This window comes from Trametes versicolor (genome assembly GCF_000271585.1).
Source record: "Trametes versicolor FP-101664 SS1 unplaced genomic scaffold TRAVEscaffold_1, whole genome shotgun sequence".
NCBI classification, from domain to species: Eukaryota; Fungi; Basidiomycota; class Agaricomycetes; order Polyporales; family Polyporaceae; genus Trametes; species Trametes versicolor.
In genome coordinates, this window is record NW_007360321.1 from 1985852 (window position 1) to 2013053 (window position 27202).

Here is a 27202-nt window from a genome sequence, read left to right on the forward strand (position 1 = left end):
TTTCGAGCTATTCGTTGACGAGGTTGGGTCATGTTCATCGCTATCATCGGGACCCGCCTTGCAGGGAAGTCATCGGTCGAGAAGTACCTGATCGAGCAGAAGGGCTTCATTGCCGTGAAGTTGCTCGAGCATGCTCCGGAAGAACGGGTATGTCATAATTGGGGATCCGCGTGGTGGAATGGGACACTGCATCTTACCACGATGTTGTGGCTGCTAGGTTGATTTTGCTGATGGCACTCCAGCGAGCACGCATCCCTTGGCTGAAGCTGCTTACGCGGAATCCGAGCTCGAGGGCATCTCCCCTTCCGATCCCGGATCCAATCGCCACCGCGTTTCATTTCTGTCTCTGGTGTCCCCCATCTCGCCATGTGCACCCTCCCCAGCCGCAAGCCAAGAGCAGGCTTCTCCACTGTGGTTCCGCTCCCCCGCGGAACTGCTCGCGCACGTCACCAGAAACTGGCGCGTGGACTTCGTTACGACAGACCTCGACACACCCGATGTGCTAGCAGATTTTATGACACGGCCTTTCGTTCTGGTCGTAAGTGTGGACGCGCCGCTCCTCATGCGTTATCGGCGCAGCCTCGACTGGTCAGTACTTCTATGGCTCGGCTCCGCCGCCCCACACTCACCCATGTGCCAGGTCAGAGTCGAAACACTCGCTAGAAGAATTCATCAGAGAACACGACGCCTTCTACTACGGCCCTCAGGACCGGGGTCAAGACACGCCCAGCGTGCAGCCCGTGAAGCTCGGACGGAAGACACGCTCGCCGTTCGGCAGCCTCAGCAACTTGGCGGGTGTCCAGGTGATGAATTCATTTGAGACGATATCCGGCCTCCACGAACACCTCGCAGAACTCAACCTCCTGGACCCTGAGCGTTTGCGGCCTGATTGGGATACGTATTTTATGCAATTGGCCTCACTGTCATCGAGGAGGTCAAATTGCATGAAGCGGCGCGTCGGCGCTGTGCTCGTCCGCAACAAGCGCGTACTGGCCACTGGGTATGTACAGACGTCATCTGTATCCGTGTCTCAGCACTGATTAATGCTTCAGGTACAACGGCACACCAAGGGGGCTGACAAACTGCAACGAGGGCGGCTGTGTCCGATGTAATACTGCAAGCGAGACTCCGGATGAATGCTTGTGCCTCCATGCGGAAGAGAACGCCCTACTTGAAGCGGGAAGAGAGAGAGTCGGCGATTGGGCGGTGCTTTACTGCAATACGTGAGGTGTACCGCTAGTGTGCGAAACGTTCAACAACATTGATTATCGCCTCTCAGCTGCCCTTGCCTGAAGTGCACAATCAAGATCATTCAAACAGGGGTCAAGGAGGTCGTCTATAACCTCAGCTACAAAGTGTAAGCACGATTTACCTCCCACGCATCCGTTAATAACGGATATTTGTTTTTGAAGAGATGATGCCTCAGCCGCTCTGTTTGCGGAAGCAGGGGTCACCCTCCGAAGACATGCGAACCCGGAGTAGTTGTCCGATACATCGCATCACAGTTGTTGCTTGACCTTTGATGTTTGTTCCATGCTTTCGTCCGCTACATTCTTGAGGAATGAGTACGGTCGCTGTCGTCGCTACATTTGAAATCATTTACCATGACGCCTTCAGGGTTGTAGGATGACCCTGACATTCTCCTCCAAGTCCCATTTTGGCTCGCGCAGGAACGCGACGGAACCTTCCACTAAGCCCACCGTTCCCGATAGTCCCAACCATACAGCGTCCTCATTGGTCGCGCGCAGCGCCGCATATAGCGCCCTTGCGCAAGCCTGGAGCTCCTCATGGGCGTGGCGGTGAAGGAAGCGCCGAAATAGCACAATGGCCTCCCAGCTCGCCGCATCTTGCGCCTGCACCCCGCGAGCGGCCGCGGTCAGCGTCTGAAGAATGGCCTTGTACAGCCTGTGGGAGTGTGTGTACGCCGACTCAGTTCCAGGTGCGTCGCGGCCGCGGTGCGCCAGGGCATTATTCGCGTCCGCCCGCTCGAGGCTGCGCAGAAGCCTGCGAAACCGGGGCCACACATCGTCCCAAATACGCCGGTACATGAAGTCCCCGACATGCGCTGCGAGCGCTGCGACGAGTGCGGCGGCGGCGCTCACGACGAACGTCTCCGTGTCGCCCAGCCGGTTTAGGATGAAGGGCCAGGCTTGATGCACGGAGGGGAGCAGTGCGGACTCGGGGAGGACGGGCACGGCGTGGGCCAAGAGGAGGAGGATGCGTGCACGGATCTGGGGCGCCCCGTGCGTAAGGAAGTAGAGTGAGCGCGATACGATCTGCTGTGTCAACGCCTGGGATGGCGTAGGTGCTGTCTCGGCAGACGGATCGTCTCCCGGTTGCCTAGCATCAGACGTATCGGCGTCGGCGCCCTCTTCAGCGGCCTTTCCCCACGCCTCGCGAGGGTATGAGCTGTCGCGGATCGGTTCGTCTGATTCCTTTGGGTCGTGTCGGTGTGCGAACCAATCCGCGAAGGCGTCAAGATGTCCGGTAGTGTCGACCGAGTGCGACTGCGCGGGCGGAACATGCGGGGTCCCGGACGGGGGTTTAACGTTGTCTTGCTCGATCACTTTGACTACTTCGCGAAGGACTTCGAGTAGGCCGTCTACGATGACCTCGTACCCGTGATACTCGTCCAGGCGGTCGAAGCATTCCTCGACCACGTCGCCGGCCTTTTCAACCACATCCCGGCCCACGAGGCGGACGAGCACCGCTAGCACTTTCGTCGCGTCCACGTCGAGCCACCGCCTCGTGAGATGGCGCGAAACCGCGTCCAATGCGTAGTCAAAATTAGAGAGCAGGAGATTGGCAGGGGTGGCGAAGGAGGTACTTTGGGAGATAGAGTTGAGCGCTGCCAAGGAGGAGATGGAAACAAATAGCGAATCGGAGACGATTCCGTGCAGAACCGGGTAGAGTGTATGCAGAAGCAGCGGAAGGAAGCGCGCCTCCAGAATGCCAGCCGTAATGGACAGCAATTGTAGCGAGAGCCCACGGTGAAGCATCGGTTGTATAGTGGAATGTAGCGGTGCTGATGTCTGCCTGGGCTCGGCCTCGGACACGCCCCGAACGGTGACAAGCCCTCGGACGTGCTCGACGAGGACGTTGTTGTCTTCATCGGCGTCCCGTTTTGGCCCCGCATCACCAGGCACGTCTTCCCTGTCCAAGTCGTCCCAGGTTTCCCCGATACGCCGTGCGAGGTTCCTAGCAAATTTCTCGAGCCTCTTCGTGCGGGGGGCCGGAAGTGTCGTTGAGGTCCGGAAATCGAGCGACACCTTCCCAACACCCTCCAGTAGCCTGCAGGCGCACCACAGGGCAGCGACAGCTCGCTTGCCGCGACCACTCTGTCCCGCTTCCACAAACCATTCCACCGAGAAGAGGCAGTCTTCTCCAGCGGTAGCGCCTAGGGCGCGGAACATTCGCTCCAGCGCCAGATGTGCCGCCCGTGAACTGACGTGCCGGAACGTGAGGTCGGGAAAAGAGATACTGTGGGATGCCGATGGGTCATTCTCCAACATGAGCTGTGCCGCCGACGCCGGTGTCACAACGATAGGCGGACTGACGAATTCGAGGGTCGATAGGAGGCTCCAACCCCACTTCTCTACGTTGCCGCCAGGCCCCAGCAGCTTGCCCACTCCCGCGGAGATCGCCGCGACTCCTGGATGAGAAGGGTGAACACGAGGGCCCGCGAGGCGGCAAATGGACTCCAGGATCTCGGTAGCATGCTCGACCTTCGCATCGGCATGGGATAGCAGCAGCCGGGGCAAGGCCGCGAGGTTGTCCTGTGCGATCTGGAACAGTACTGGGGCGATGTGGTGGCGGACGGGGGATTGACCGGTGAGGATCCGCCTAAGCGAGGCGTCAGCGTGGTCCGATACTCGATCGAAGGAGGACGCCTGGAGAGACAGGAGGAAGGACAGGAGGAGGGGCTGAGACTGGCGTAGTGTGAGAGCAGTGTCGGCCAAGACGTCGGCTGAAAAGGTTGCCAGTCCAAGCAGAGCAGTGGGGGTTGGGTGTTTGACTAGAGGGGACAGAGCGTTCAACGCTATATGGAGTTGCCCAGCGCTACCTTGTAGCCACGACGTGGTGCGACGTGTCGCGTAGGGTGGCGGAGGAGTTTCGTCTTCGCCGCTCGTAGGGCCAGAGCCTGGTAGCAAGTCTTCCAGCTCGCTAATGCTTTGAACAGCCCCTTCACGAAGACAAACGGTGTCGCCGATGGCCCGAACGATAGCATGCTGCATGACTAACAGGGCAGCCGCAACAATGTCCCCGTTGGCCCACCCCTTGAAGGTTTTCGTCCCCAATGCGACCTTACTCATACTACTCACTATCCCAGGGAGAACCGACGGTACAAACTCGTCGGGAAGATAGTCAGCGATCACAGAGGATAAGACCTTGAGCGCAATCCGTTGCAATGGCATATGAGGAGACTCTGCCGCGATGAGGAGGGAGTCCAGCGTTTGACCGAGCACGGGCATGAATTTGGGAGTCTGTGCGCGATCCCTAAATGAGGCTAGGATCGCCCGAGCATGCGCGCCTCCGTCGAGCAAATTCGTAGGATCTTCTTCGGCCGTCCGAGAGCGAAGGAGAGACCAGAGACAGTTAGCGGCCGCAATTTTGGTCTCGTCGTCCCTATCCTTGCCCTTGCCCTTCCGGTCAATGCCCCCAAGGATGGCACTGCAGAGCATGAAGACCTGCTCCCAAACGGCGACATCCATATGCCACCACCAGAAGTCACATAGCAGAGCTAAGACATCCAAGAGTCTTTCCAGTACCTGATCTGGAATATTTGAGAGCTCATTGCGACGAAGGATGGTGGAGAGCGGGAAAAAGATGTAGGAGACGGTCTGGGGAGAAAGGGCTTCGGCAGAGGTCTGAACAAGCCGTAGAGTGTCTCGGAGTTGTGACAAGAGATTCAGCACTGCCGGAGTGTTCGTGGGGCTGAGCAAGGCATTCCCCAAGAGAGGGACGCAGATGACTTTAAGCTGTTAAGCATTATGAGGGTCGTTACTTGGAATCGGAATACTAGGATGTCGCACTCTCTGGAATGTGGACGGGATTGAGCGCGCGTTATCCGCCATGGGTCGCGCTTCTTTGTTTGTTTCGCCCAGTAAATATTCCGCGTATGCACCAGAGATGGGGGAGTGTGCGATTGACCTCGAGAGGGACGGCGGACAAGGCGGAGAGGAGGGCGAGCTCGACGCGTCGGGACGCGCGCGCGCCCGGATGAGCGGCCCGTGTAAAGCTCGGAGCCCGGAACAGGATTTTCCTCAGCGGATTGCCACACTCGGTCTCTGTCTCCCTCCTCTCACCTGTTCTCTCATGTGCACGAAATGTATATGACTATTGCTACCCACAGCTAATGCTCTCTCCACATCCCGCTCTGCTTCTCTCTTCTTTCTTGAGCTTCACCTAGACCTTCCGACCCGAGATGGCCGACAGGGCGCGCATCCTCCTCATAGACTCCTACGACTCCTTCACCTTCAAGTACGTGCGACCACCTGCCTATAGAGCCGTCTTATAACCCATCTTATAGTCTAGCCTCGCTTTGCAAACGGGCTGTCCCTGGATGCCACATCCATATCATTAAGAACGATGCTCTCTCCGCCGCTTCCTTCATCCCGCTCCTGCGGCACTTCGACGCTGTCATCGTCGGACCGGGTCCTGGCTCGCCAGACAATCCTGAAGACGTCGGGATAGTGAAGGACGTCTGGCATGTCGCGGAAGACTCGCTCGTCCCCGTATTCGGAGTCTGTCTTGGCCTCCAGAGCCTGGCGGTGGAGCACGGCGGTAGAATCCAGCGACTTAATGTCGTCAAACACGGTCAAGTCTCTCGTATCCACCATCAAGGAACGGATCTGTTCGAGAACGTTGGGCAGGTAGACGCTGTGCGCTACCACTCCCTACACGTTGAACTCTCTGGCCAGGTCGATCTCGAGCCTTTAGCCTGGGCAGACGATGACGGGGAGAACGGTCAAGTCCTCATGGCACTCAAGCACAGACGCAAGCCCTTCTGGTCTGTACAATATCATCCGGAGTCGGTGCGGACGGAAGGCGGTGGGGAGGACGTGCTACGGAATTTTTGGAAGCTAGCGAGTCGCTGGTCTACGACCCACGGAAGGATCACGCTGCCCTTGACGGCCGCCATTGAAGACCTTATGGGTGCATGCTGGCCAAGCGTGCGCCCTGAAACTGCTATTAGGGACTCCGCTGAGCTCTCGACTGCCCTGGTCATCACTCGAACCATTGGTGCACCCTACGCCGACGTCTCTCGCGTCTGCGAGATGCTGGGCGTAGAAGATGACACTACCGACTTCGCCATGCTCGACTCCGCTGCTGCACCCGGTCGCTTTTCCATCATCGGATGTCTCTCGCCTACCTCCCCGAAGATCACATATTCTATCGGCGACTCTTTCGTTCGGATACGGCGGGGACGAGACATCACGTTCGCAGAACTTGGCACACTGGACATATGGGCTTGGCTCACTGCGTTCATGCACCGCAGGAAAGCGCATGGCGGTATGCCCGAAGTGCCCTTCTGGGGTGGCCTTGTTGGCTATCTCAGCTATGAGCTGGGTGTGCAAACTATCGCTCCTGTCCCCCCTCGTTCCGGAAACCAGCCCCGTCACGCGGATGTCAGCCTCGTCTTCGTCGATCGGAGTATTGTCGTGGATTCGCGAGATCAGCTGGTCCACATACAGTCCATCCTTACCTCCGACGATGAGTGGCTGCAGGAGATGACCTGTCGTCTGCGGAAGATCTTCGCGGCGCCAACCATAGATCGTTCCCTAGGGGCTACTTCGAGCCAGTCTGTGCCTGCACCCATCGTATCCCTCCCGGGTCGCGCGGAATATATCTCCAAGATTGCTGCTGCGAAAGAATGGCTGTTCTCTGGTGACTCGTACGAGCTTTGTGTGACTGCGCCTACGCGCATTCGCGCACTCAAAGCGCCTTCTGCTGTCGCGCGGGGCACGTCGTCCTCCTGGGAGCTCTACAAGACTTTACGCTCACGTAACCCGGCTCCACACTCAGCCTACCTCCGCCTTCACCCATCCACCCTTCTATCCTCTTCCCCCGAGCGTTTCCTGTCGTATTCACGAGCGCCCGACAGCTTATGCCAGCTACGTCCGATCAAGGGGACGGTGCGTAAGGCACCCGGTATCACACGCGAGGTCGCGGAGGAGCTACTCTCAGGTAGCAAGAAGGAGGTCGCGGAGAACCTCATGATCGTGGACCTCATACGACACGACCTACACAGCGTCGTGGGCGAGGACGTGCACGTCCGCCAGTTTTGCAAGGTGGAGGAGTACGAGACTGTATGGCAGCTTGTCAGCGTCATCGAGGGCAAGCCGGCTCCAGCTATCAAGAACAAGACAAACTCGGAATTAGGCTGGGAGGTTTTGCGTGCTAGCCTGCCACCAGGTAAGCCCCCACCTGTACGCGGTGTCGTCTGTCACTGGCTAAAGGGGGGTTTGTAGGCAGTATGACCGGTGCTCCTAAGAAGCGGAGTGTAGAGATCTTGCGTGACCTTGAGGGCGCGGAGCGAGGCATCTACTCCGGCGTTCTTGGGTACGCTGATGTTGGTGGCGGTGGCGACTGGGCAGTCATCATTCGCAGCTGCTTCAAACACGATGAGCGATTGGCTCCTAGCCCTGGCGAACCATTACATTACGCCACGGATACAGAAGACACGGTTCGGGGAGCGGTACCCAGTACTTCGGATGCAGATCTCGAGGGCCTTGGTGGACTGGCCGAGCGGCTCGGCGCTCTCCATGATACACCCGATCGACACCTAACCCCCCTTCCCGATACACTGTTCGATGAATGGACGCTCGGTGCCGGAGGTGCTATCACCGCGCTCTCCGACCCTGTGGCCGAGTGGGACGAGATGGTCACGAAGGTCGAGAGCGTGCTACGGGCGTTCAACGAGCCTACACTGTCATAGACCTAACGGCGATCGGCTTCCTCAACGGAAGGCCGCCTTCAGTGGGAATACATATACGTTAGAGTGTACTAATACCGTCTCACTGACTTCATCATGTCGGTGCCGACATTCACTGTATCATACCAAGGCCTCAACGGCCGTCGCATTAGTTGTACCATCACACTGTTATGCATCTTAGTATTTAGGGCTGAATCATGTAACGGTCAGTTCATTTTCTGTCGGGGTATACAACGGTCGTTCATTCGCACCAAAACTACACACATAGAACGTACATATATGTGGTACAACACGTTAGCACAACAACTGATCGCCAGCATTTTCTTCGTCCTAAACACCCAGATAAAATCCGCCTAACCACAATCCAAACAAGTAAATAGACTTCAGAATTGTTTTCTCAAGCCATGAGCGCAATATGGCGCAGCTCGCTGTAGGACAGTCAGCTCCGGCAGGATGATCCGTCTGACTACAGGAACGTACTTCTGGACTTGCTGGCCGACCTTCATCGGCTCGTACGTCGTCTCCTCATCGAGATCGACCTTTCCCAGGTTGATGATGTCGGCCCTGACAGAGCGTGCCTTCTCCCGCAGTTCCGGAATGGGGGCCAGGTCGTAGTCCGAAGACAGGTGCCAGAAGAACGTCGAAGAGATCCGGATCAGCGGCCTGTCTGGGTTCTCAGCCTTCCTCCGTTGGATAGCCTGCACCATAAGGTTAGGATAAGCAACAACAAAAGAAGCTTTTATATATCGTACCTGGAGTGTCGCATCGTTGACTACAACCTCATGGAATCCGGCCTTTATAAGGCCTCCGCTGAGGTGTTCAAGCTGCTTCCCAGCCTGCACGAGGAGGTACCGGCCTGTCGGGGGAAACTTGACCGCGATGCGTTTTCCGGTGTTGCGTGCCCAGATATTCAGGCCAGGGTAACGCGAGCGACCGTGGATAGTCAGGAAGTTGAGGTCCGTGTGGAATCCGGCGAGGATGGTATCCTTCTCGCCATACTTGACCAGATCGGAAGCGGTGGGGGCAAGCAGATGGGGGCTGTGGGAGCGAATGTCAGACTAGGTTGTTTAGGCAGTCAAAGTGATGTAACGCCTACCCATATCTACCGGCTTCTTTGAAGGTCTGTCGGGGAAGGCCAAGCCCGATGGCTGCCATCTCCGCCAGGCTCTCCACCCTGTGTGATCGAACATGTTAGCCGTATCGCGACTTTACTACATCGGATATCTCTTACGCAGTCTTCATTGAAGTCCCCCATTTCTCCATAACAGGCGTCCAGCGGTCGCGGATACTCTCAGCCTTCGGGACGACGTTGGGTGCGTTCAAACCGGGATATTGGGTCTCATACGGCGGCTTCTCGCTCATCTTCCAGAAGAAGCGACACTTCGGATCCGGGGAGTGCGCAGTGATGTCGAGAGGGCGCTCCGCAGGGTCGAGACGGGCGATCACTTTGAGACAGGGCTCGTCTGCGGCGCATTTGGGCTTCTCGGTGTTCTCAAGCGTTACACCGACCTGGACGGATGTTCAGCTACACCGCCACCGCCGACAGAAGGAACACCACAGTACCTGGTACCCAAGCTCCGGGCGCTCATCTTCCTTCAAGAGCTTCTCGGGCTGGGCGAAGTAGTCCTCAATCAAGTCAAGGAAAGTAGCGTTATCTTCCTCAGATACACGCGAGTCGTGCAACAAGAGGGCGCCGAAGGTGATCAGTGCATCAGAGGCCTAACATTCGACCAAACATCATAAGTCAAAGAGACACAGGTCTCGGCAGAGGTTCTCACCTTCTTGCACTCCTTCGCGAACTCCTCAGAATCTGGGGACGCGGAGAGAAATACGTCGAGGTTGACGACAGGCAGAATAACATCGGACATCTTGATCTCGTGTACCGATTCTGTTGCCACGGATGCGCAGATAGACAGAGACGGAGAGGGAGGGGCAAGGCTCGGAGAGAGGAATGCGGGGAAGGGCGCACAAGAGACAAACAGGCTGCGCGGGAGAGGCTGCTGAAGCACTCGATCATCGCGACCCAAATCGGGCACGAGAAGCGAGAAGCGCTATCACGTGAGCGATACTTATACCGCACTGCTATGGGCGCCTACGCGGCTTGACTAACCTTGCACGCGCCGCGTTCCTGTACCCGACCCTCCGCCACACATCTGCCCCCTCCCTTGCACGCACGATGATCAAGGTGTGCCAGCCTGTTCCTGAATATATCTGGGTCTCACTCTCGTCTAGATCTGGAGCATGAAGAAGAATGAGGACCAGGCGTCCAAGAAGAAGCCGAAGACGAGTGCCGCTCAGATCCGAGTGCAGAAAGGTGCGCGATATGTGCTGCATTTGGCGGACCCAATAACTCAACGCGGACCGAATGAACGCTTCAGACTTGACGGAGCTTGACCTACCACCAACTATGAAGACAAACTTCCCTGATCCCGCTGATCTCCTCAACTTCACGCTCACGATCACCCCAGATGAGGGTATGTACTCTATATTCGGGGCTATATAATCAGTCATGCTCACATACTTTGCAGGCATGTACAAGGGTGGCGCTTTTGTTTTCCAGTTCAACATCAACTCAAACTACCCTCACGAGCCACCGAAGGTCAAGTGCACACAGACTGTACGTGATGTCGAAAAGCACATCGCACGCCATATATGCTTACGATCGCCGCCGTAGATTTACCACCCGAACGTCGATCTCGAGGGCAATGTGTGCTTGAACATCCTACGAGAAGACTGGAAACCCGTCCTGAACCTCAACTCCGTCATGGTTGGACTACAGTACCTATTCCTAGAGCCCAATGCCGACGATCCGCTGAACAAGGGTGCGTGTATATGCCCTACTTGTCCGAGGCCATGCTGCTAAAACGTTCCCCGATCAGAGGCTGCCGAGGAACTCAAGCGCAACCGGGAGCAATTCCTGTACAACGTGAAGACCACGATGCGTGGGGGAGCGCTAAAGGGCACACAGTACGCCAAGGTCACTGCTTAGTATTTCCCCCGTTCTCCAGTCCCCATACACTTGCACATCATCATTTCGGCGTCCACTCATGTCGGACAGGTGCAGCATGCGTCATACGAGAGGGTATTGGCGTAGATTAGACGTGTAATATTTTGTGATTGTATCTGGAACCCTGCACATCTGACTCATGCTTCGCAATCGACATGTTCCGCGCCCATAAGCAGCACCAGGAGGGTCGTCGGACTCTATGTACATGTCTGGATTGAATGTACCTACGGGTATAGGGCGATCCTCATTAGATGAACGCCCATTACCTGCACGCTGACAGATAACATATAGAATGAGCATTTTGTTCTGATACTGGCCTTTCACCCTAGAATTCTACCTGGCGGGATCAGTGGACTAACAGGAGCGTGGATGCGCTCAGAGTGAAGTCCTGATTGATGTAAGTTACACAAAAAGCGGTGCATTTACTTAGAGCTGGCACGGTCGAACGTACTTTGATGCACTGCGACACAAGAATTTTTGAACGCAATCACCTCTCCATGCAGAAAAGGGATGCAAAGTACGCGTTGCCTGCGGGTGATCGCGTACCGCTTGAGTGTCGTTGGCGCGCGTGCATATAGTAGGGCTGTGTTCTTCTGTGTCGTATCTTGACGCTTGTCTCCTCGGGCTGCCCACTTGAGGGGACACCGCACTCGGAGCAGCCACAAACCTAGAGTCCAGAGATAGATTGAGGAATTGTATGGGCACAGCGTTCTGTCACATGCCACCGAGGGAGGGGAGCATCAACCACACCGACATGACTCGATCGACACCAAGGTCACGGTGGCACCAACAAGTGGTCATCCCCTCCGCAGTCAATGGGGGAGTCATCCTAACTACCTCCCGGCGCACCTCGCATTCGCGATGCCGACATGGAGAGCAGGGAGGCCACAGTCGGTCGCAAAGCTAGGCAAACCACGCTTGTCGGTGTGTAGATGGGAGGATGGCATGGCGATGAAGACCGCGACTTGGATGGCCGCGGATGGATCGCTTTTCGAAGGACGTGCTGTTCTCCGTGGCCGTCGGTCCCCGAGCTCCAGCGTCTGCCCGGAGGGGACTCGGTGAGAAGCTTGCCGCTTCACCAATGGATGCGAGGCCGGTGGAAGCGTGCGCCTATATCCCTGACTCCCGTCTGAAGGAAGCTTCATGAGGGCCAACGGCTGAATTGTTGTGAGCTTCGCACAAGTAGAGACGACACGTTCTAGGACTCACGGACAAACTGCTCCAACACCCGTTCGCCTGAGCATCCACAACCCTCGGGTTTTGCACCTTCACCTCGACAAGCTCCGGCCTTACACCCCATCCCAGCCTGGCGAATAGCGGTACGTACCGCCGCGACCGTCGGAGGCGGCGGCGGAACCACCAGCAAAACGACAGAACCGCCGCAAGGCAACAGATGACGAGGACCGCAGGGATAGCGGGAGAAACACTGGCAGGCTGTTGACCGCCAGCAGGGTTGGGCGTCCTTGTGGGTGCAAGCGGTCTACCGCCGTCGCCGTTTGAACCGTCGCTATAAGCGGGGTTTGCAGGGGATATTTGTGCAGAGGGGTAAAACGTACGCTATAGCTGAAATGTCGGTAGTTTTCGTTTCTGCTGACTGAAATATTTGGCGGCGCTCGACATCCGTTGTGGCGTGCATGGTGGGATCGACGTGTTTGTTGTCGGAGGAGCAGGAGAGCAATCGAAGGAGGAGTGTCACCGAGGGAGCGGCGGCGATCGGATGGGAGGGGAGCGGACGGTTCGAAGATGGGGACGACGCAAATTAAAAACGGTTGGGTGTGAAGTTGAGATGAAACTGCAGGGGCAGAGGGCACGTTGAGGGGAGGCGCGTACTATAAATGTGAGCGGCTAACGTCAACCTCCTTGACTCGAAGACGCTGCGCGACGCGTCATGCACCAACCAGTGGATGAATGCGCAGACAGCGTAGGATGCGTCAGCATCCGCAGAATCATCCGTAGACTAGTCCACCTCATATTAAGATGGCATTAGCCATTCGGGCGTTCGGAGCGGTCGAAAACTGCGCACAGGTTTTCGAGGATCCTTTGCCGCCGTATTCATCGGCTATGAACGCGAAGCTCACGGACATAGGTCAAACTACACCGTGACCGCGACACACAGACCGGGTGGCTCTGCAGTCGCAAACCCGAGCGGTACCGGAAGGTGTGACTCCTTGCAGCAATCAGCGGCGTAAGCGCACTGCGGTTGCGTTGCCCCCGTAAATTACGTCAACATGCATTTTCAAAGTCACTACATAACTAGGGACGTACCGCGAGATGGTTTCAACCGTCTTGACGGCCAGATTGTCCCGCAATGATCATCATAGGCCCGAAAGTGCTTCTAATTGTGATAGTGGTGGGTCTGGAACCGCCCGCCATCCCTTGTCTGCGAACATAGATGAGGCCTTCCGGAGTCAATATGATGTTCTGAGTACAATATGTATACCGTCAATTGACTGCGGGTAACAAAACACTCACATGTCCTCGCTGGCCTGTGAGACAACATGGCACGAGGCCAAACTACTGCGTTATACTGCTGCGCGGAGTACGTCCAGTACTTGCATCCGTCGGTGGACCTAAAGGCGTCAGATTCGCGCATGCACTTTGAAGGTCGCGCAGCCTGCAGCTGCATATCTGCTGCGCTCAGGAGTCAGTCCAGGTACCGTCAGCCCAACTCTGGAACGACACGCGTATGCAAAGGCGGTATATTTTTGTAAAGACAAAACGATACCTAGTGTGTTGATACAGATAGGTGTTCGCTGTGTGTCGCAGGTAGGTGCGCCCTGTCAATACATGTGAGTACTAAATGCACTTGGTTTGAAGGAGCACCGTAAGCGAACGCAACTTACCGAAGTAGCATCTAGACGCTCATATAGTCGTGCGAAGAATGACGTCGACCGTGACCGCGACAGTCCTCTAATCGCCGCTGGCTGGGCTGGGCTGGTGCTGTCGGAGCCTCTTCTCCATTTTTATGAGAGCGTCCGCATATGCTGGTGGGTCCGACGGAATCTGTGTGCGACTCGTCTCGGCGTAAGACGATAAGCCGGGGTGGGCCTACGATTGGCCTGCGCGGGCCTGAGCCGCTGGGCGATCGGATATTGGTGATACGTTCTCTGGAGAAGGCCGCATCGCGCCACGGTCCGCGCTCCTTGTTTGGGGATGCCGCATCCGCCGCGATCGATGGGGATCCTCTCCGGTCCGTTGCAGCATTCGGGCGGCGACAACGTTGGCAGGATGTGCGCCCAGAGATCGTCGCGAGGGCATGGGGAACGACCGTACACGTTCGTAGAGACGTAAGAATGTGCAAGAGAGTCTTGGCCAATGGTTGGCGGCGATACGCCAATTAGCACCCACTGCGCGCGGACGCGACGCGCCGTGCACCGCAACGATATACATATCGGCCGGCTGTCATCGAACCATCACCGTCCACTTTAGCTCCGCTCCCGCCTTAAATACCCAGCGCCGTCTTTTCTTTCTCTCCAACTCCATCTGAACGCCCATCCACCATGTCCTCCTCCACCATCACCTCCCGCATCGTCTGGTCGGCCTCGCTCGACCCCACCAAGGCACAGGTGCCCACGGAGGAAACCAAGTTCCACCGCAAGGTCTGTCCGCCGATCGCGACGACTCGTGATTGTCCATGAAAACTCACCTTCCGCTCTCAGACCTCCATCATCGCCACTATCGGTACGGAAAGCCCATCCCGAGCGGGATCTTGTGTCTGATGACCTCGGGACCCACTAGGTCCCAACACTAACAATGTCGAGAAGTTGGCGGAGTTGCGTCGCGCGGGTGTGAACATCGGTGCGTGTGATTTCCGCGGCGCCCTGTCCTTGCTCTTCTCAACTGTAAACATGGGCCATACCAGTTCGGATGAACTTTTCTCATGGCGAGTACGAGTGGCACAAGAGCGTTATCGACAACACCAGGAAGATGGTCTCCCGTACGTGCGATCCACTTCACAAGTCGTATCCCTCCTCATGTCTTCTCAGTGGACCCCACCGGTCGCCCCGTCGCGATCGCTCTGGACACCGTGAGTCTTGTTCGGGCATGGCACTTGGTTCCCAGCCGCTCAGAGCTGTTCACAGAAAGGCCCCGAGATCCGTACTGGGTTGATGCGGGACAAGAAGGATGTGAGCAGACTGCTTATATGCGTCACGACCATGTGTTCTTAAACCCGCTCTGTTAGATCCCCATCAAGGCTGGCCATGAGTTCATCGTGTCCTCCGACCCCAAGTACTCTGAGATCTGCGACGACAAGATCATGTACATGGACTACGTATGTACATGGTCCCACCGTTTGTTCTCTCTCTCCTCACAAGGATCGTGCAGAAAAACTTGCACAAGGTCACCGCGCCCGGCAAGCTCATCTACGTCGATGATGGTGAAGACGCTCTCCGCTCTTAAAATCGAATAGTGTCCAATCATAATCTGCGCAGGTATCCTGTCCCTGCTTGTGCTCGGCGTCGAGGGCGAGAACGTGCGCGTTCGCGCTCTCAACAATGGCACCCTCTCCTCGCGCAAGGGTGTCAACCTTCCCAAAACCGATGTCGATCTCCCCGCTCTTTCCGAGAAGGACAAGGCCGACCTCCAGTTCGGTGTCAAGAACGGCGTCGACATGATATTCGCGTCTTTCATCCGCCGCGCGGATGATGTGCGTGACATCCGTCGCGTCCTCGGCCCGGACGGCGCGAACATCAAAATCATCGTCAAAATCGAGAACGAACAGGGTGTCGCGAACTTCGACGAGATCCTTGCAGAGACCGACGGTGTCATGGTCGCCCGTGGTGACCTCGGTATCGAAATTCCCGCCAGCCAGGTCTTCCTTGCGCAGAAGATGATGATTGCCAAGTGCAACAAGGCTGGCAAGCCCGTGATCGTCGCCACCCAGATGCTCGAGTCCATGACGGTAAGCGCGGTTCTATGTGCTGCACAGAATATAGCTGAAAATTTGTCGTAGTACAACCCTCGTCCCACTCGTGCGGAGGTCAGCGACGTTGCCAACGCCGTCATCGACGGCGCTGACTGTGTCATGCTGTCCGGCGAGACCGCCAAGGGTGCTTACCCCATCCAGTCTGGTAAGTATCCTCCACGACGTTACCTCGTTCCGTCTAACTTGACGTTCTAGTGCTCATGATGGCGGAGACGTGCTTGCTCGCTGAGGCGGCTATTTGCTACCCTGCTCTGTACGACGAGCTGCGTGCGGTCGCCCCGCGCCCCACGGCCACCCCCGAAACCGTTGCGATCGCTGCGGTGGCTGCTGCTGCGGAGCAGAACGCGAGCGCTATCATCGTGCTGTCGACGAGCGGCAACACGGCTCGCCTCATCTCGAAGTACCGCCCTGACGTACCCATCATCACTGGTCAGTGTCCAGTTTATACCTGTGGGAAAAGACGCTGACGTCGTGTCGATCCACGTCAGTTACTCGCAACGAGCAGACTGCTCGCCAGATCCACCTGCACAGGGGATGCTACCCCTTCTGGTACTCCGAGCCGCGCGGCATTGAGGCCCACCAGTGGCAGACGGATGTAAGTAGTGCGCACATGTGGTGTGATTTTGATATTGACGGAACACTATAGGTCGACAACCGTATCCGGTTCGGTCTGCGCAACGCGCTCAAGCTGAACCTGATCAAGCAGGGCACGACGGTCGTCGCGGTGCAGGGCTGGAAGGGTGGATTGGGCCACACGAACACGCTGCGTGTGCTGTCGGTGCCGACGGATCACGCAGACCTGGCTCAGCAGCCTCTGGGCGCCTGAGGGACTGTGCAGCGGGACGGACGCGGCGCAGTAGTAGTCTAAGATCGGTAGATGTATGAGCAGTGTATTTGTAGCATGCAAGCGATTTGCAACACATAGAGAGACTCGGCATCGAACGGTGTGAGAGCGGGGGTGCGCTGCGCTCAGGGTGTCATCGGCTGGGGAGACGCGGAGGTCACGTGGGAGAATTAAGCGAGAACGTTGTGCGGCCTGCTGTCTCTGGCTTGGCCGAGCGCGTTCACGACCGACTCGGAGTGTCCTGCCCTTGCCACCGCGGTCGTCCCCGCCGCCGTCCCACCCCGCCTCTCCCTCCCTCCTCCACGGCGTCCTAGCCTATAGCTCCCCTAGTCGCCAGCCATCCCCCGCAGGGCCTGCGTCCTCCGCGATGGCAACGTCAATATACTTTCCGCAACGCGGGAACGGCTACCCCGAAAAAGCGCGTCCAGCAAACGCCCTCCCCACCCACTCCTCCGCCGTCCGCGAAAAGTGGCAGCGGCACTACCACACCTCCTCGTGGCTCGTGCCCATCTCCCTCCCCATCCCCGGCGTGCGCACACGTCGCCTCCGCCTCATGCTCCCCAACCTCCCCAGGCTGCACCACAGCACCATCACCCGCTTCGGCAGGAGAAGAGGCCGTCTGCTCCTCGCGCTCGGCTTCCTCGCAGTCGTGTTCACCGTGGTCATGATGGTGTCGCTGCGCGACCGCTTCGTGCCGGAGGACCGGAACTGGCCGGCGTACCAGGAGCCCCCGACGCTCATCTACAGGCGTGAGGACCTCCAGCGGATATGGGAGTGGGAAGTAGCTGCTGGGCACTACCCGAGCGGGCAGAAAAGTGCGTGCCGCTTTTTGCTGATTGGGCTCGCTATCTGACACGTTGGTAGTCCCCGAGACCGTTGGTCTGTTGACCCCGCCGCTCAACCCGGCCTTGCCGCCCAGGAAGACGTCCACGATCCCCACGAGGTTCCGCCCACCATCTGTGACGGACACCACCGGCATTGGTGCGAAGCGTGTCTACGTGGACATTCAGGCGAAGCCTCCGAATGTCGCGTACCCGCCACGGCCATTATCTGGCAGCGTCGCGGACTTGGACGTGGTCATGGAACACTGTGATTTCTCACAGAACAAGGTAATTGTTGGCATCTTCGCTGCTTGTTGTAGCACCGTCTCACGCGCCGCTGCAGTACGTGCGTGACTGTCTCGAGATTCTCCGCCTTGGAGGTGGCCTGGACAACGGTGCGCGGGTCCGAAGAGGGAAGATGGACGAATGGAAGTATATCTACGTGGAGGACGGCGAGCTGCAGAACAGCACGCAGACCGTGCCTCCCGTCAACCCGGCGCTCGCGCTCAAGAGCCAGGGCGTGGCGGACCCGAACGCCGGCTTTAGCAAGAAGCGCAACACCGACTGGGAGCCGCACGTCCACTTCGCGCAGCCCCCGGAGTACATTGCGCACCAAGACCGCCCTGCGTCATGCGTAGAGAACCCGCACTTGTTCCACATGTTCTGGACGGGGCCGTTCACGGACAAGCCTTATCTCGCGCTGCTGTCCTTCCTGTACACGCAGAACCTCGGCCTTCACATAGACCCCGAACATGATGACCCCGTCTGCCGGCCCAAGTTCTGGTTGTGGATCAACCCTGGCCCTGCGGCATCTGTTCCGAACCCCACGGCGATGCGCGACATGTTCGAGCAGCTCAAGTCGAACCCCTGGGCGTCGCCGTTCCTGCATCCCCGGTTCAAGGACGTCATCCAGTTCAAGCTATGGAATACCACCGAGCAACTCGACGGCGTTCCGGAACTCAAGGACGAGTGGAGGGACCTACGGGATACACTGTTCAACTCTGGCGGTGTCGTGGAGAAGATCCCTCAGCCAGTCGATTCGGTCACTTCGAAGGAAGAGTCCAGCGGTACTGCTACTGCCGAAAGCACGAAGACTGAGGGCGAGAAGGACGACAAGGTGAACCGAGTCGGCTCCAAGTCGCCATCCTCGTACGACCGCTTGTCTGTCATTCTCTCGGACATGGCGCGGTTCGTCCTGTGCCATCGCTTTGGTGGCATCTACCTGGACGCGGATACCATCCTGCTGCGGGACTGGGAAGAACTCTGGGGCTGGAAGGGCGCGTTCGCGTACCGGTGGTCCCGCCTGGAAAGGTACAACACCGCCGTGCTGAAGCTCAACAAGGGCTCTGCTCTGGGAACGTTCCTGTTCCGCACTGCGCTCAAGAACGGCTTGGACTTCCATCCGATGACCGTGTCAAGGTATACGAAGGACGCCGCGCTTGAGCCGCTACTGCTGCGGTTGCCTGACGCGCTTTTCGACTCGGCATGGCTGAACACCGAGGACTTCCAGCGCGAGCGGCCGCCCCAGCCGTACTTCACGGAGTGCGTATGTTCACCGAACATGCGGAGATAATACGACTGACGCTATCTGCAGGTTCGGCGACTTTTTCTTCACCCCACGGGAGAGGAGCGCAGCGCCCCACGCACTTGGCTTCAACGGTTTCTTCAGGGGGGCTTACTCTTATCACTTCCACAACTTCTGGTGCGTGCTGCGCAGACGGCATGATTATGTAAACCGGCTGACCCTGTTTCGTAGGTGGCAGCCCTTCGATGCGACCAGGAATTGGCCGGACCTCGGGCCTCGCTTCATCAATGGCGAGCGCCAGGCGCGCACACAAGCTGATGCGTCCATGCTCGAGCGCAACGAGTTTCCAGAGGACCTGGTAGCGGACGACAAGCGCGACCTCGACTGGTCCGTCGTCATCAAGCGGACGTTCGAGGCGTACATCCGGGGAGAGGCCCCGAACATGTATGGCGAATGGGTCAAGTGGTGAACAGGCACCCGTTACCACCCCTCGCCGCTACGATCATGATGATACAGCCCTGGCGTCTTCGTCGTCGTCGCATACCACTTCTTCGCGGTGTATATATCTTTCTTTATTGACCCGCCTAGATCACCCCTTTGCACCGCTGTCGCTGTCCCCCTGCACGCGAACTCTCAATCTTCAATACGCGCTCTGGCACTCCGCCCCCGTCCACGATGCTATCATCCTACCCGCCCCTAGTTCTTTATCCCTTATCCCAATTCGATGTAATACGCGCGTACCCGGCTCGGACAACCCCTTATCCACCTTTGTGATCGCCAGTCGGAGTTTTGGATTATCCCCGCGAGAGGCTGGAGTAGAAGTTTACCACCAGGTCCGACTCAGGGTCCCGCGACGACGCGAAACCGTAACGCCATATATGTCCCAGAATACCAGTATCTCTCATAACCACACATGCACAGATACCTCTCCGTTACCATTTCTTAGTTTACCGCCTGGCTGAGCGATACCCCGTAGACACGCCCGCCGTTTCCCCTGCCGGCTTGTTGAAGAATATGCAAAGAAAACGAAAGCTGTTCCATCTCATCTCTTATCTGCCCAATGCCGCGAACATGGTGCCACTGCCAAGTCCTTTCGGTGAACACTACGTATACCCCATTTAGAAGCAGTTCCCGCGACCGGCCGCGCCGTGCTAAATCGCGCGGCATCAACTGTGCCGCGGCCTACGTTTGTCCTTGAAGCACCGTCAAGAACCACTGCGATGTCGAACGGCAATCTTTCCGTCCTGGTCGTCTGCCTCGGGAACATCTGCCGCTCGCCCATAGGGGAGGCCGTCCTGAAGCACGTCGCAAAGGAGCGCGGCGTCGACATTACCGTCGACTCCGCGGGCACCTCTAACTACCACATCGGCGAAGATCCAGACGATCGGTAGGTCACCACACAATTGTCAGGGAATCTGCTCTCACCACTTCTTATCCAGCTCTGTCGCGATATGCCGCAAGGTATTTTTGCGTCAGCGGCTTGCTTAGAGTCGCCCCGCTCACGTCTCCCCACTCGATAGTTCAAGGTCCCGATCCAGCACGCCGCGCGGCAGGTGCAGTCGGAGGACTTCAGCCGATTCACGCACATCCTCGCCGCGGACGAGGCGAACCTGCGCAACCTGGAGCGAGTGCGCCCGCGCGGCGCGACCGCGGAGGTGCGCCTCTGGGGCGCATACCTTGACGACAAGCCCATCCCGGATCCGTACTACGGCGGCGCGGTAAGTAAAGCACTGGGCTTTTACGTTTTCGTTTTCGTTGACGAGACTAACGTATATCGCCGCTTACAGAAAGGCTTCGAGGAGGTGTACCAACAGTGTGTGAGGCTCTCCAACGCCTTCCTGGACGACGTTGTCGGGAAGAGCACGCAAGAGGCCGAGTAGATGCCCGGACTTAAACGACTCTCACGCGAGTAGATGTAGATAGAGAAGACGATCCTTATGTTGCTATAGTACAGTGTATTCCAAGTGGATGTATCCTCGACCACCAGGCAGCCGCTCAGTGGTGCGTCGGCATATCCACGGACGCCTTGTTCCCGATCGCGTCCTCGGCCTTCCACAGCGCGGTCGTCGTCTTGTTCTGCGTGTAGAAGTCGATGCCGTGGCGGCCGTAGAACGGCACGTCGCCGAGGAAGCTCGCCTTGTTCCCGCTCCAGGAGAACATCGGGAGCGGGACGGGGATGGGCACGTTGACGCCGACCTGGCCGACCTCGACCTCGCGCTCGAACTTGCGCGCGGTCGCGCCGCTCTGCGTGAAGATCGCCGTGCCGTTCCCGTACCGGTTCTCGTTGATGATCGCGAGCGCGTCGTCGAGCGTGTCAGCCTTGAGCACGATAAGCACTGGTCCGAAGATTTCCTCGCTGTAGGTGGAAAGCCTGTCAGTGCACGCGCGCATACGAAACGGAGTAGGAAACAGACCGGTAACACCGCATGGTGGTGGTAGCCTCGATGACGGTAGGGCCGACCCAGTTACCGTCTGGGTAGTCAGATACCTGGAAGCCACGGCCGTCGAGAACAACGACGCCCCCCTCTTCCTCAGCGGAGGCGATCAGACCGGTGATGCGCTGCTTGGCCGCAGGAGATATGACAGGTCCGCTATAGGCGCTATGAGACTGATATCCTTGCTGGGAATGGCAGGTTGCACGTACAGATCAGCGCCTTTCTCGAATCCTTGAGTGACCTTCAGCTTCTGAGCCCGTTCAACGAGTTCGGGGATCCATGACTGAGCGTTTCCGACGAGGACAGCTATATTCAGGTTAGAGGAGGGTCGTAGTTATTGGATAATGGACTGACCAACAGAGATGGCCATGCACCGCTGACCAGCAGCGCCGAAAGCGGCACCGAGAATCGAGTTCAAAGCATGGTTCTTGTTAGCTGCAAGTGTTGTCAGCGGGCGGTCTCACCACCATTGAGACTATGGCTGACCATCTGGCATGAGGACGGCATGGTTCTTTGCACCCAAGTTGGCCTGGAGAACTATGTCAGCGGCAATTACCTTACAGACATTCCACTAGACGTACCTGGACACGCTTTCCAGTGGCTCGTCCTCTGTGCAACGCGTGAGGTCAGCGCGCCTTAACCCTTTCCGTCATTCTTGCTTACCGCTCGTAGATATGCTTGCCAGCACGGTCACCGCCTACAAAGCTAATCGCCTTGATGTCAGGATGGTCACAGATGGCGTTCACGGTCGGGACAGTGCCGTGCACAACGTTGAGGACGCCCTCTGGAAGACCGGCCTTCTGACATAGCTCCGCAATGATCATGGCAGCACCTGGGTCGCGCTCCGACGGCTTCAGTACGAGCGTATTACCGGTAGCAAGTGCTACAGGGATGGTCCAAAGCGGAATCATGCTGAGAAGATGTGAGTGGGCGCACTTCAGCATAACAAAATCAGGGGCTTACGCAGGGAAGTTGAATGGTGCCACGCTATACGGGGGAATGAGCATAAGATTCACTACGTAAACCTATATATTTACCTTGCGCATACACCCAATGGTAGCCGACGCGTCGAGGTGTCCATGTCCTTGGAAACTAAACATCGGCATTAGTATTGAGAACAAGCGAATGACTTGCAGACGCACCCTCGATCGTCTGGCCAAGGAGTGCAGACGGGATACCAGCAGCGGTCTCCACCACCTGTAGGCCACGAAGCAGATCACCCTGTGCATCTTTGCCTAGCGTCAGAAGCAAGCAAAATAAATGCGTGACGCCCAGGACATACCGGCATAGGTTTTGCCCTGCTCGAGTACAATGCTACTCGCAATGGCGTCGCTGTGTTGCCTCAACTGGTACTGTAGGCTGAAGTGTATGTTAGCATCATACCTTCTTGCAGAAAGTATAATAAACTGTACTCCATGACGAATCTTTGGCGTGTCAGAACGCTGGTACGGCTCCATGTCTTGTAAGCCTGCGAAGCGGCGCTCACGGCCTGCTCAAACTCTGATGATGTCGTCTCCGGAACCCTCGTCAAGAGCGTTTGGGTAGCCTGATACTCTGTCAGCTATGTCTCGGAACCATGACGGAAGCAGAGCTTACGGGGTCGACGACGTCTATCCACTTGTCGGCTTTGCTCTCGACGAACTCGCCGCCGACGAAGTTCTTGGTGTTCCCTCCCGTCGCGCTTGTGCCTTTCCACTCCTGGGAGATCTGTTCGGCCTTTGCTTTCGCAGCCGCACTCAGTGTACCGAGTGCTCGCGAGCCCGTGGTGGCATACGAACGCACGGGGAGCCGTGCGGAACGAGGGAGTTTGGCGAGGGGCATGCCGTCTCAATGCAGAGCTGTATGGGTGCGCGCAAGGGGATGCCGGTCGTAGAAACGGTGCGGGTGAGAGCTGGAGGTGGGGCGCGTCGCTGTCTTATAAAGCGGCCGGCAAGAAGGACACCGGGGAGAAGAGGGAGAGGTGGGAGGGGGAGCGGCCGACGGCGCGGTGCCCCGCATTCGACGCGCTGATCATGTGGGGTCCCCAGGCGCCCATAACGCGTCGCTCTGATCCGCCCAGCGTCTGTCCCGCCCGCCACCGTCACTAGGTCCGCGGTGGCTGCACAGTGACCATCTCTCCTGCTCGCCATGCCTTCACCTCCGATCCAGGTCTTCCTCACCACCATCGCTTCTCAACCTGCTCTCAGGCAGCGCCAAGGTATGTACGACGCGTTGCGTGTCTTCACAGGACAGCCGATACTCACCGGTTTGGCACACAGAATATGTGCTCCGCGTCTTGCAGGTCAAGAAGGTGCCCTTCACCTCCTACGACCTCGCCTCGGATGAGGAAGCGAAGAAGTTGTGGAGGAGAAAGGCTCCGGCAGGTTAGTCATGGCCCGTTCTGCTCCGCGCGCGACCTCAGACGGCCTCTGACCGCACCCTTTGCGTCATAGACAAGCAGCAGCTGCCCGGCATCCTCATAGGCGGCGAACTCCCTGGCGTACGTCCCACTTCTACGAACCGTACCTGCCCTACACCCAAAGCTGACTGCGCACCCAGACGTTCCAAGACTTGTGAGCCGTGTCAGCTCGGTCCCCCAAAAACCCGCTGATCACCGTGCTCGCTCAGCGAAGAAGCCGTAGAATTTGGCGAACTCAACGCTTACCTGCGCCTCAACGAGGTGTGGGAGCCGCTCGAGGGCGACAAGCCCATGCTCCGCGCCGTTCCCGTCGGCATCCCGGGCGCGTACTCCCCCGCGCAGATGAACCCGTCGCACGTCTCGCCCGCCCCGTCTCCGATCAGGACTAGTAAGCCCCGCGACGGCGAGCTGGATGCCGGGGAGAAGCTCGGAGACGCGGGGCTCGTCGGGGTGAATGTCACGGAGGACGACCTGCTCGCGCTGGTCGAAGAACTGGGCTTGAACGAGGACGAGGCGAATGAGCTCGTTAAGGGCCTTGGTCCAGCACCGTCGAACTCCAAGAAGGAGGAGGCTACGAAGGACGAGGTCAAGAAAGTCGAACTCATGAAAGACGTGGTGAAAGAGATGGTCGTCAAGAAAGCGGAGGCCAAGAAACCCGAGGTCAAGAAATCCGAGGTCAAGACAACCGAGGCTGAGAATGTTGAGACCAAGGAGGAGAAGGTGGAGCCCGTAGAAGCCAAGGAGGAGAAAGCAGAGCCCGTAGAAACACCAAAAGCGGAGGCTACGCCAGAGGTGAAGGCAAACGAAGCGGATGCAGCAGAAAAGGGCGATGAGAAGTCAACTACTGAGGAAGTGAAGGCTGCGTAGTTTTGGATGTCTTGCAGGATTTTCGAGGTCACTCTTGGGTATACGGATAGAACGCATGGGTCGGAGGACTGTAACATAGGTTTGGATATCCCACACTTGGAATTGATTGGACACACCCCGGACTCTGCAACTTTATGTGGTGGCAGCTTCCGAGAACCACCACCCTGTGTAGTGGTGATTGGGTATAACTCTGCGTGTATCATTACAAAAATTAAAGGCTAGGTATATGGCAAGCATCGAATTCTGCCCCTGCGTACATCCCAAAGATAGAATAGCATTGGTTGGACCCGTTCATTCATCTTCATCATCGGTATGCCGCGGCCCCGTACGCCGTCGGATGGGCGTTGTCCGTCCATAGCCCGTTCGCGCAGATGCCTCTGGCATTTGCGCCGAGTCCCAGTCCTCCTGAGCTTCCCGCTCCGTCTTCACCGCTTGCCCGGAGGGCTCCCTCTAGAAGGTATAATGAGCATCGTCCCCCAATTACTGTGCTACACAAGGTTCAGCCTCACCCACGGTCTAGCTCTAGAGCCACTGCCTTCGCTGTGGGTCCCCGTCTTCGACCTCGGCGTCCGGTCGTCGCCTTCAGTTCGCCGACGGGACCTCCGGCGCCGGCGCGGCCTGTCATCGACCTTTGGGGGCTCGCTGACATCCGAGGGGAAATGCCACTCGACCGCAGGCATGAGGCACGCGACCATTCCCACAAACATGATGAGGAAGAACACAGCAGATGCTACCATCGCCGAAGCCAGCGGGAAGCGGGACACGATGCCACTGGAAGCAGGGGGGTCAGTTTCTCATCAGCATCATGTGAGACGGCTGGGGCTCACCGAACGCCATGGTGCAGGACGACGCCGCGAATATACCCGGAGAAAACGGAGAGCTCGCGCCCGTGGCCCTCACCGAGCGTTTTCCACAGGTCTCTGCGTCCAAGCTCTACTCGTGCGAGCGCACGTGCAGTGCTCACGGTGAAGTCCTTCAGCATGGGGATATTCAAGTCGACCGTTCCGGGCCTATTGTACAAGAACGCCCAAGGGGATGCGGATGGGGGAAGTACAATTGCCTACGACGCTAAGGTTAGCGAGGCAGGGTGGGCGAAGCGCGAGGGACGTACGGGCTTGCGAACGTATGCAAGCGTGCGATTACTGGGAGTAACAAGCGCGAGCGAGGCCATGAAGTTTCCGAGCGCGAAGTTCGCTTCGTTCGCGGGGACAATCAGGTGTAGCGAGATGTCGTACGGCTGTTGTGCAACCACAGTGGGGAGCATGACTTCAGCATACGGCACAGGTCCGTCGCTAGTCAGGGAGTAAGAACTACCAACTGCCTCTCCGAGCAGGGTCAGACGCACCCATATTGCAGGAATATCTCGGTCTCCCAACCGACCGCGACGCTCTTCCACACCCAGTACCCGGAGCCAATAGATAGAAAGAGTATGAGAGGGAGAGATACAGAGAATACCGCAAGGGGTACCAGCTGTGGCGCGAGCGGCTGCACGAGACGGAGGGCGGCGAGAGTGAGGTCGATGAAGAGGCGTATGGGGTGCAAGGGCCAGAAGTAGCTGAGGATGCCGCCGGTGTCCTCGACGACCTTCTTGCGCAGTTTGTCGCGTTCCTGGGCCTCGGTCTCGGTCTCCTGCTTTGGCTCCATGTTAGCAGCGTCCGAGCATACAGGTGGGCGGGAGGAGGTGCGGTCCAGCGGCTAGAGGGTGAAGACAAGAGACGCGGGGACCACTCTGCTCAACGCGTCTACGTCATTCCCACGTGATAATCCTCTTGCTCTCATACCACGACCATGGCTTCCGACTTAAAGCAGCTGCTGGGCCAAAAGCCGTCATCGTCAGCCCTCTCGCAACACATATCTGCACTAGCGTCGAGCTCGTCGAGTCCAGTGGACATCACACCGGAAGTCAAGAGCTACTCAGACGCCGTCTACTTCAATTACTATCCCCTTGGCCTCAGCATCCTCTTCAAGCCGGTCAATGGCTACAAGCCAAAGACAGGACTCGCGCGGAAAGATCTGCAAGACGACAATCTCATAATTGACGGCATCGACATCTACAATGTACCAAAGCCGAAGGATAACGCCGCACGAGCCACCAAATCTCCGTACACGACCTACCCGATCTCGCCAATCGTCCTCAGTCTCGTCTCTCTTCCCCCAGACAAGGACGGAAAGGCACGCGCGGAGTCAATCAACATCACCCCAGAGACGACGGGCAAAGTGTTTGTGCTGGTGATGGGCGAGCCAGACCGCAAAGGTGGCGGTGCGGGTCCGTCGTCGGGGTCTATCGGGATCTGGTGTGAGTGGGTGAAGGACGGCGTCATGGTTGAGTTTGGCGGGGAGGAGAGCAGGGGCCCGCAGGCATGGGAGCGCGGTAAGGACGCCGTGTGGAAGGTGATCAGTATCTTCCCTCCGAAGCAGGATTGAAGCAAAAGGTAGGTCTGC

General features: G+C 57.7%; 12 protein-coding genes across 12 annotated transcripts; 8 read left to right on the forward strand and 4 right to left on the reverse strand.

The window, feature by feature from the left end:
- Window positions 1–30: 30 nt before the first annotated feature.
- TRAVEDRAFT_109657 (deoxycytidine monophosphate deaminase) lies at window positions 31–1482 on the forward strand (the record flags this gene model as incomplete). Its single annotated transcript, XM_008034665.1, has 6 exons — window positions 31–147; window positions 401–592; window positions 759–1000; window positions 1053–1223; window positions 1280–1357; window positions 1413–1482. The coding sequence occupies 6 exons, from the start codon at window positions 31–33 to the stop codon at window positions 1480–1482; spliced, it is 870 nt and encodes a 289-aa protein (XP_008032856.1).
- A 131-nt stretch (window positions 1483–1613) lies between these two features.
- Window positions 1614–5149, reverse strand: TRAVEDRAFT_55299 (uncharacterized protein; the record flags this gene model as incomplete). Its single annotated transcript, XM_008034179.1, has 2 exons — window positions 5034–5149; window positions 1614–4979 (listed from the first exon to the last, which is right to left on the reverse strand). The coding sequence occupies exons 1-2, from the start codon at window positions 5073–5075 to the stop codon at window positions 1614–1616; spliced, it is 3408 nt and encodes a 1135-aa protein (XP_008032370.1). The 5' UTR covers window positions 5076–5149.
- Window positions 5150–5425: 276 nt separating this feature from the next.
- TRAVEDRAFT_33146 (para-aminobenzoic acid synthetase) lies at window positions 5426–7939 on the forward strand (the record flags this gene model as incomplete). The annotated part of the gene is made up of 3 exons (XM_008033772.1): window positions 5426–5481; window positions 5531–7416; window positions 7473–7939. The coding sequence occupies 3 exons, from the start codon at window positions 5426–5428 to the stop codon at window positions 7937–7939; spliced, it is 2409 nt and encodes an 802-aa protein (XP_008031963.1).
- Window positions 7940–8333: 394 nt separating this feature from the next.
- Window positions 8334–9804, reverse strand: TRAVEDRAFT_33147 (Clavaminate synthase-like protein; the record flags this gene model as incomplete). Its single annotated transcript, XM_008033773.1, has 7 exons — window positions 8334–8364; window positions 8417–8634; window positions 8689–8974; window positions 9033–9110; window positions 9168–9445; window positions 9500–9655; window positions 9715–9804. 7 exons carry the CDS (start codon window positions 9802–9804, stop codon window positions 8334–8336), a joined length of 1137 nt encoding a protein of 378 aa, XP_008031964.1.
- A 250-nt stretch (window positions 9805–10054) lies between these two features.
- TRAVEDRAFT_158529 (E2 ubiquitin-conjugating enzyme) lies at window positions 10055–11078 on the forward strand. The gene is made up of 6 exons (XM_008034666.1): window positions 10055–10121; window positions 10169–10250; window positions 10315–10410; window positions 10465–10553; window positions 10611–10758; window positions 10816–11078. The coding sequence occupies exons 1-6, from the start codon at window positions 10113–10115 to the stop codon at window positions 10923–10925; spliced, it is 534 nt and encodes a 177-aa protein (XP_008032857.1). The 5' UTR covers window positions 10055–10112; the 3' UTR covers window positions 10926–11078.
- Window positions 11079–14443: 3365 nt separating this feature from the next.
- TRAVEDRAFT_110904 (pyruvate kinase) lies at window positions 14444–16696 on the forward strand (the record flags this gene model as incomplete). The annotated part of the gene is made up of 13 exons (XM_008034667.1): window positions 14444–14542; window positions 14603–14624; window positions 14682–14741; window positions 14806–14880; window positions 14930–14970; window positions 15026–15070; window positions 15127–15216; window positions 15270–15321; window positions 15377–15846; window positions 15898–16015; window positions 16066–16299; window positions 16359–16465; window positions 16517–16696. 13 exons carry the CDS (start codon window positions 14444–14446, stop codon window positions 16694–16696), a joined length of 1593 nt encoding a protein of 530 aa, XP_008032858.1.
- A 397-nt stretch (window positions 16697–17093) lies between these two features.
- Window positions 17094–19931, forward strand: TRAVEDRAFT_139072 (uncharacterized protein). Its single transcript, XM_008034668.1, has 5 exons — window positions 17094–17529; window positions 17579–17823; window positions 17879–19077; window positions 19130–19237; window positions 19292–19931. Exons 1-5 carry the CDS (start codon window positions 17268–17270, stop codon window positions 19527–19529), a joined length of 2052 nt encoding a protein of 683 aa, XP_008032859.1. The 5' UTR covers window positions 17094–17267; the 3' UTR covers window positions 19530–19931.
- Window positions 19932–20280: 349 nt separating this feature from the next.
- TRAVEDRAFT_41775 (phosphotyrosine protein phosphatase) lies at window positions 20281–20940 on the forward strand (the record flags this gene model as incomplete). Its single annotated transcript, XM_008033954.1, has 4 exons — window positions 20281–20447; window positions 20500–20521; window positions 20581–20778; window positions 20848–20940. The coding sequence occupies 4 exons, from the start codon at window positions 20281–20283 to the stop codon at window positions 20938–20940; spliced, it is 480 nt and encodes a 159-aa protein (XP_008032145.1).
- A 115-nt stretch (window positions 20941–21055) lies between these two features.
- On the reverse strand, window positions 21056–23429 carry TRAVEDRAFT_61985 (methylmalonate-semialdehyde dehydrogenase; the record flags this gene model as incomplete). Its single annotated transcript, XM_008034268.1, has 13 exons — window positions 23092–23429; window positions 22908–23041; window positions 22778–22854; window positions 22638–22724; window positions 22533–22587; window positions 22459–22482; window positions 22159–22407; window positions 22077–22104; window positions 21982–22024; window positions 21850–21930; window positions 21705–21801; window positions 21475–21651; window positions 21056–21431 (listed from the first exon to the last, which is right to left on the reverse strand). The coding sequence occupies exons 1-13, from the start codon at window positions 23314–23316 to the stop codon at window positions 21056–21058; spliced, it is 1653 nt and encodes a 550-aa protein (XP_008032459.1). The 5' UTR covers window positions 23317–23429.
- A 193-nt stretch (window positions 23430–23622) lies between these two features.
- On the forward strand, window positions 23623–24877 carry TRAVEDRAFT_158537 (uncharacterized protein; the record flags this gene model as incomplete). Its single annotated transcript, XM_008034669.1, has 5 exons — window positions 23623–23692; window positions 23754–23858; window positions 23928–23974; window positions 24034–24047; window positions 24103–24877. The coding sequence occupies 5 exons, from the start codon at window positions 23623–23625 to the stop codon at window positions 24758–24760; spliced, it is 894 nt and encodes a 297-aa protein (XP_008032860.1). The 3' UTR covers window positions 24761–24877.
- Window positions 24878–25248: 371 nt separating this feature from the next.
- Window positions 25249–26404, reverse strand: TRAVEDRAFT_110726 (uncharacterized protein; the record flags this gene model as incomplete). Its single annotated transcript, XM_008034670.1, has 4 exons — window positions 25249–25531; window positions 25588–25820; window positions 25872–26052; window positions 26106–26404. 4 exons carry the CDS (start codon window positions 26402–26404, stop codon window positions 25249–25251), a joined length of 996 nt encoding a protein of 331 aa, XP_008032861.1.
- A 144-nt stretch (window positions 26405–26548) lies between these two features.
- Window positions 26549–27184, forward strand: TRAVEDRAFT_110851 (uncharacterized protein; the record flags this gene model as incomplete). The annotated part of the gene is made up of 1 exon (XM_008034671.1): window positions 26549–27184. The coding sequence occupies one exon, from the start codon at window positions 26549–26551 to the stop codon at window positions 27182–27184; it is 636 nt and encodes a 211-aa protein (XP_008032862.1).
- Window positions 27185–27202: the final 18 nt, after the last annotated feature.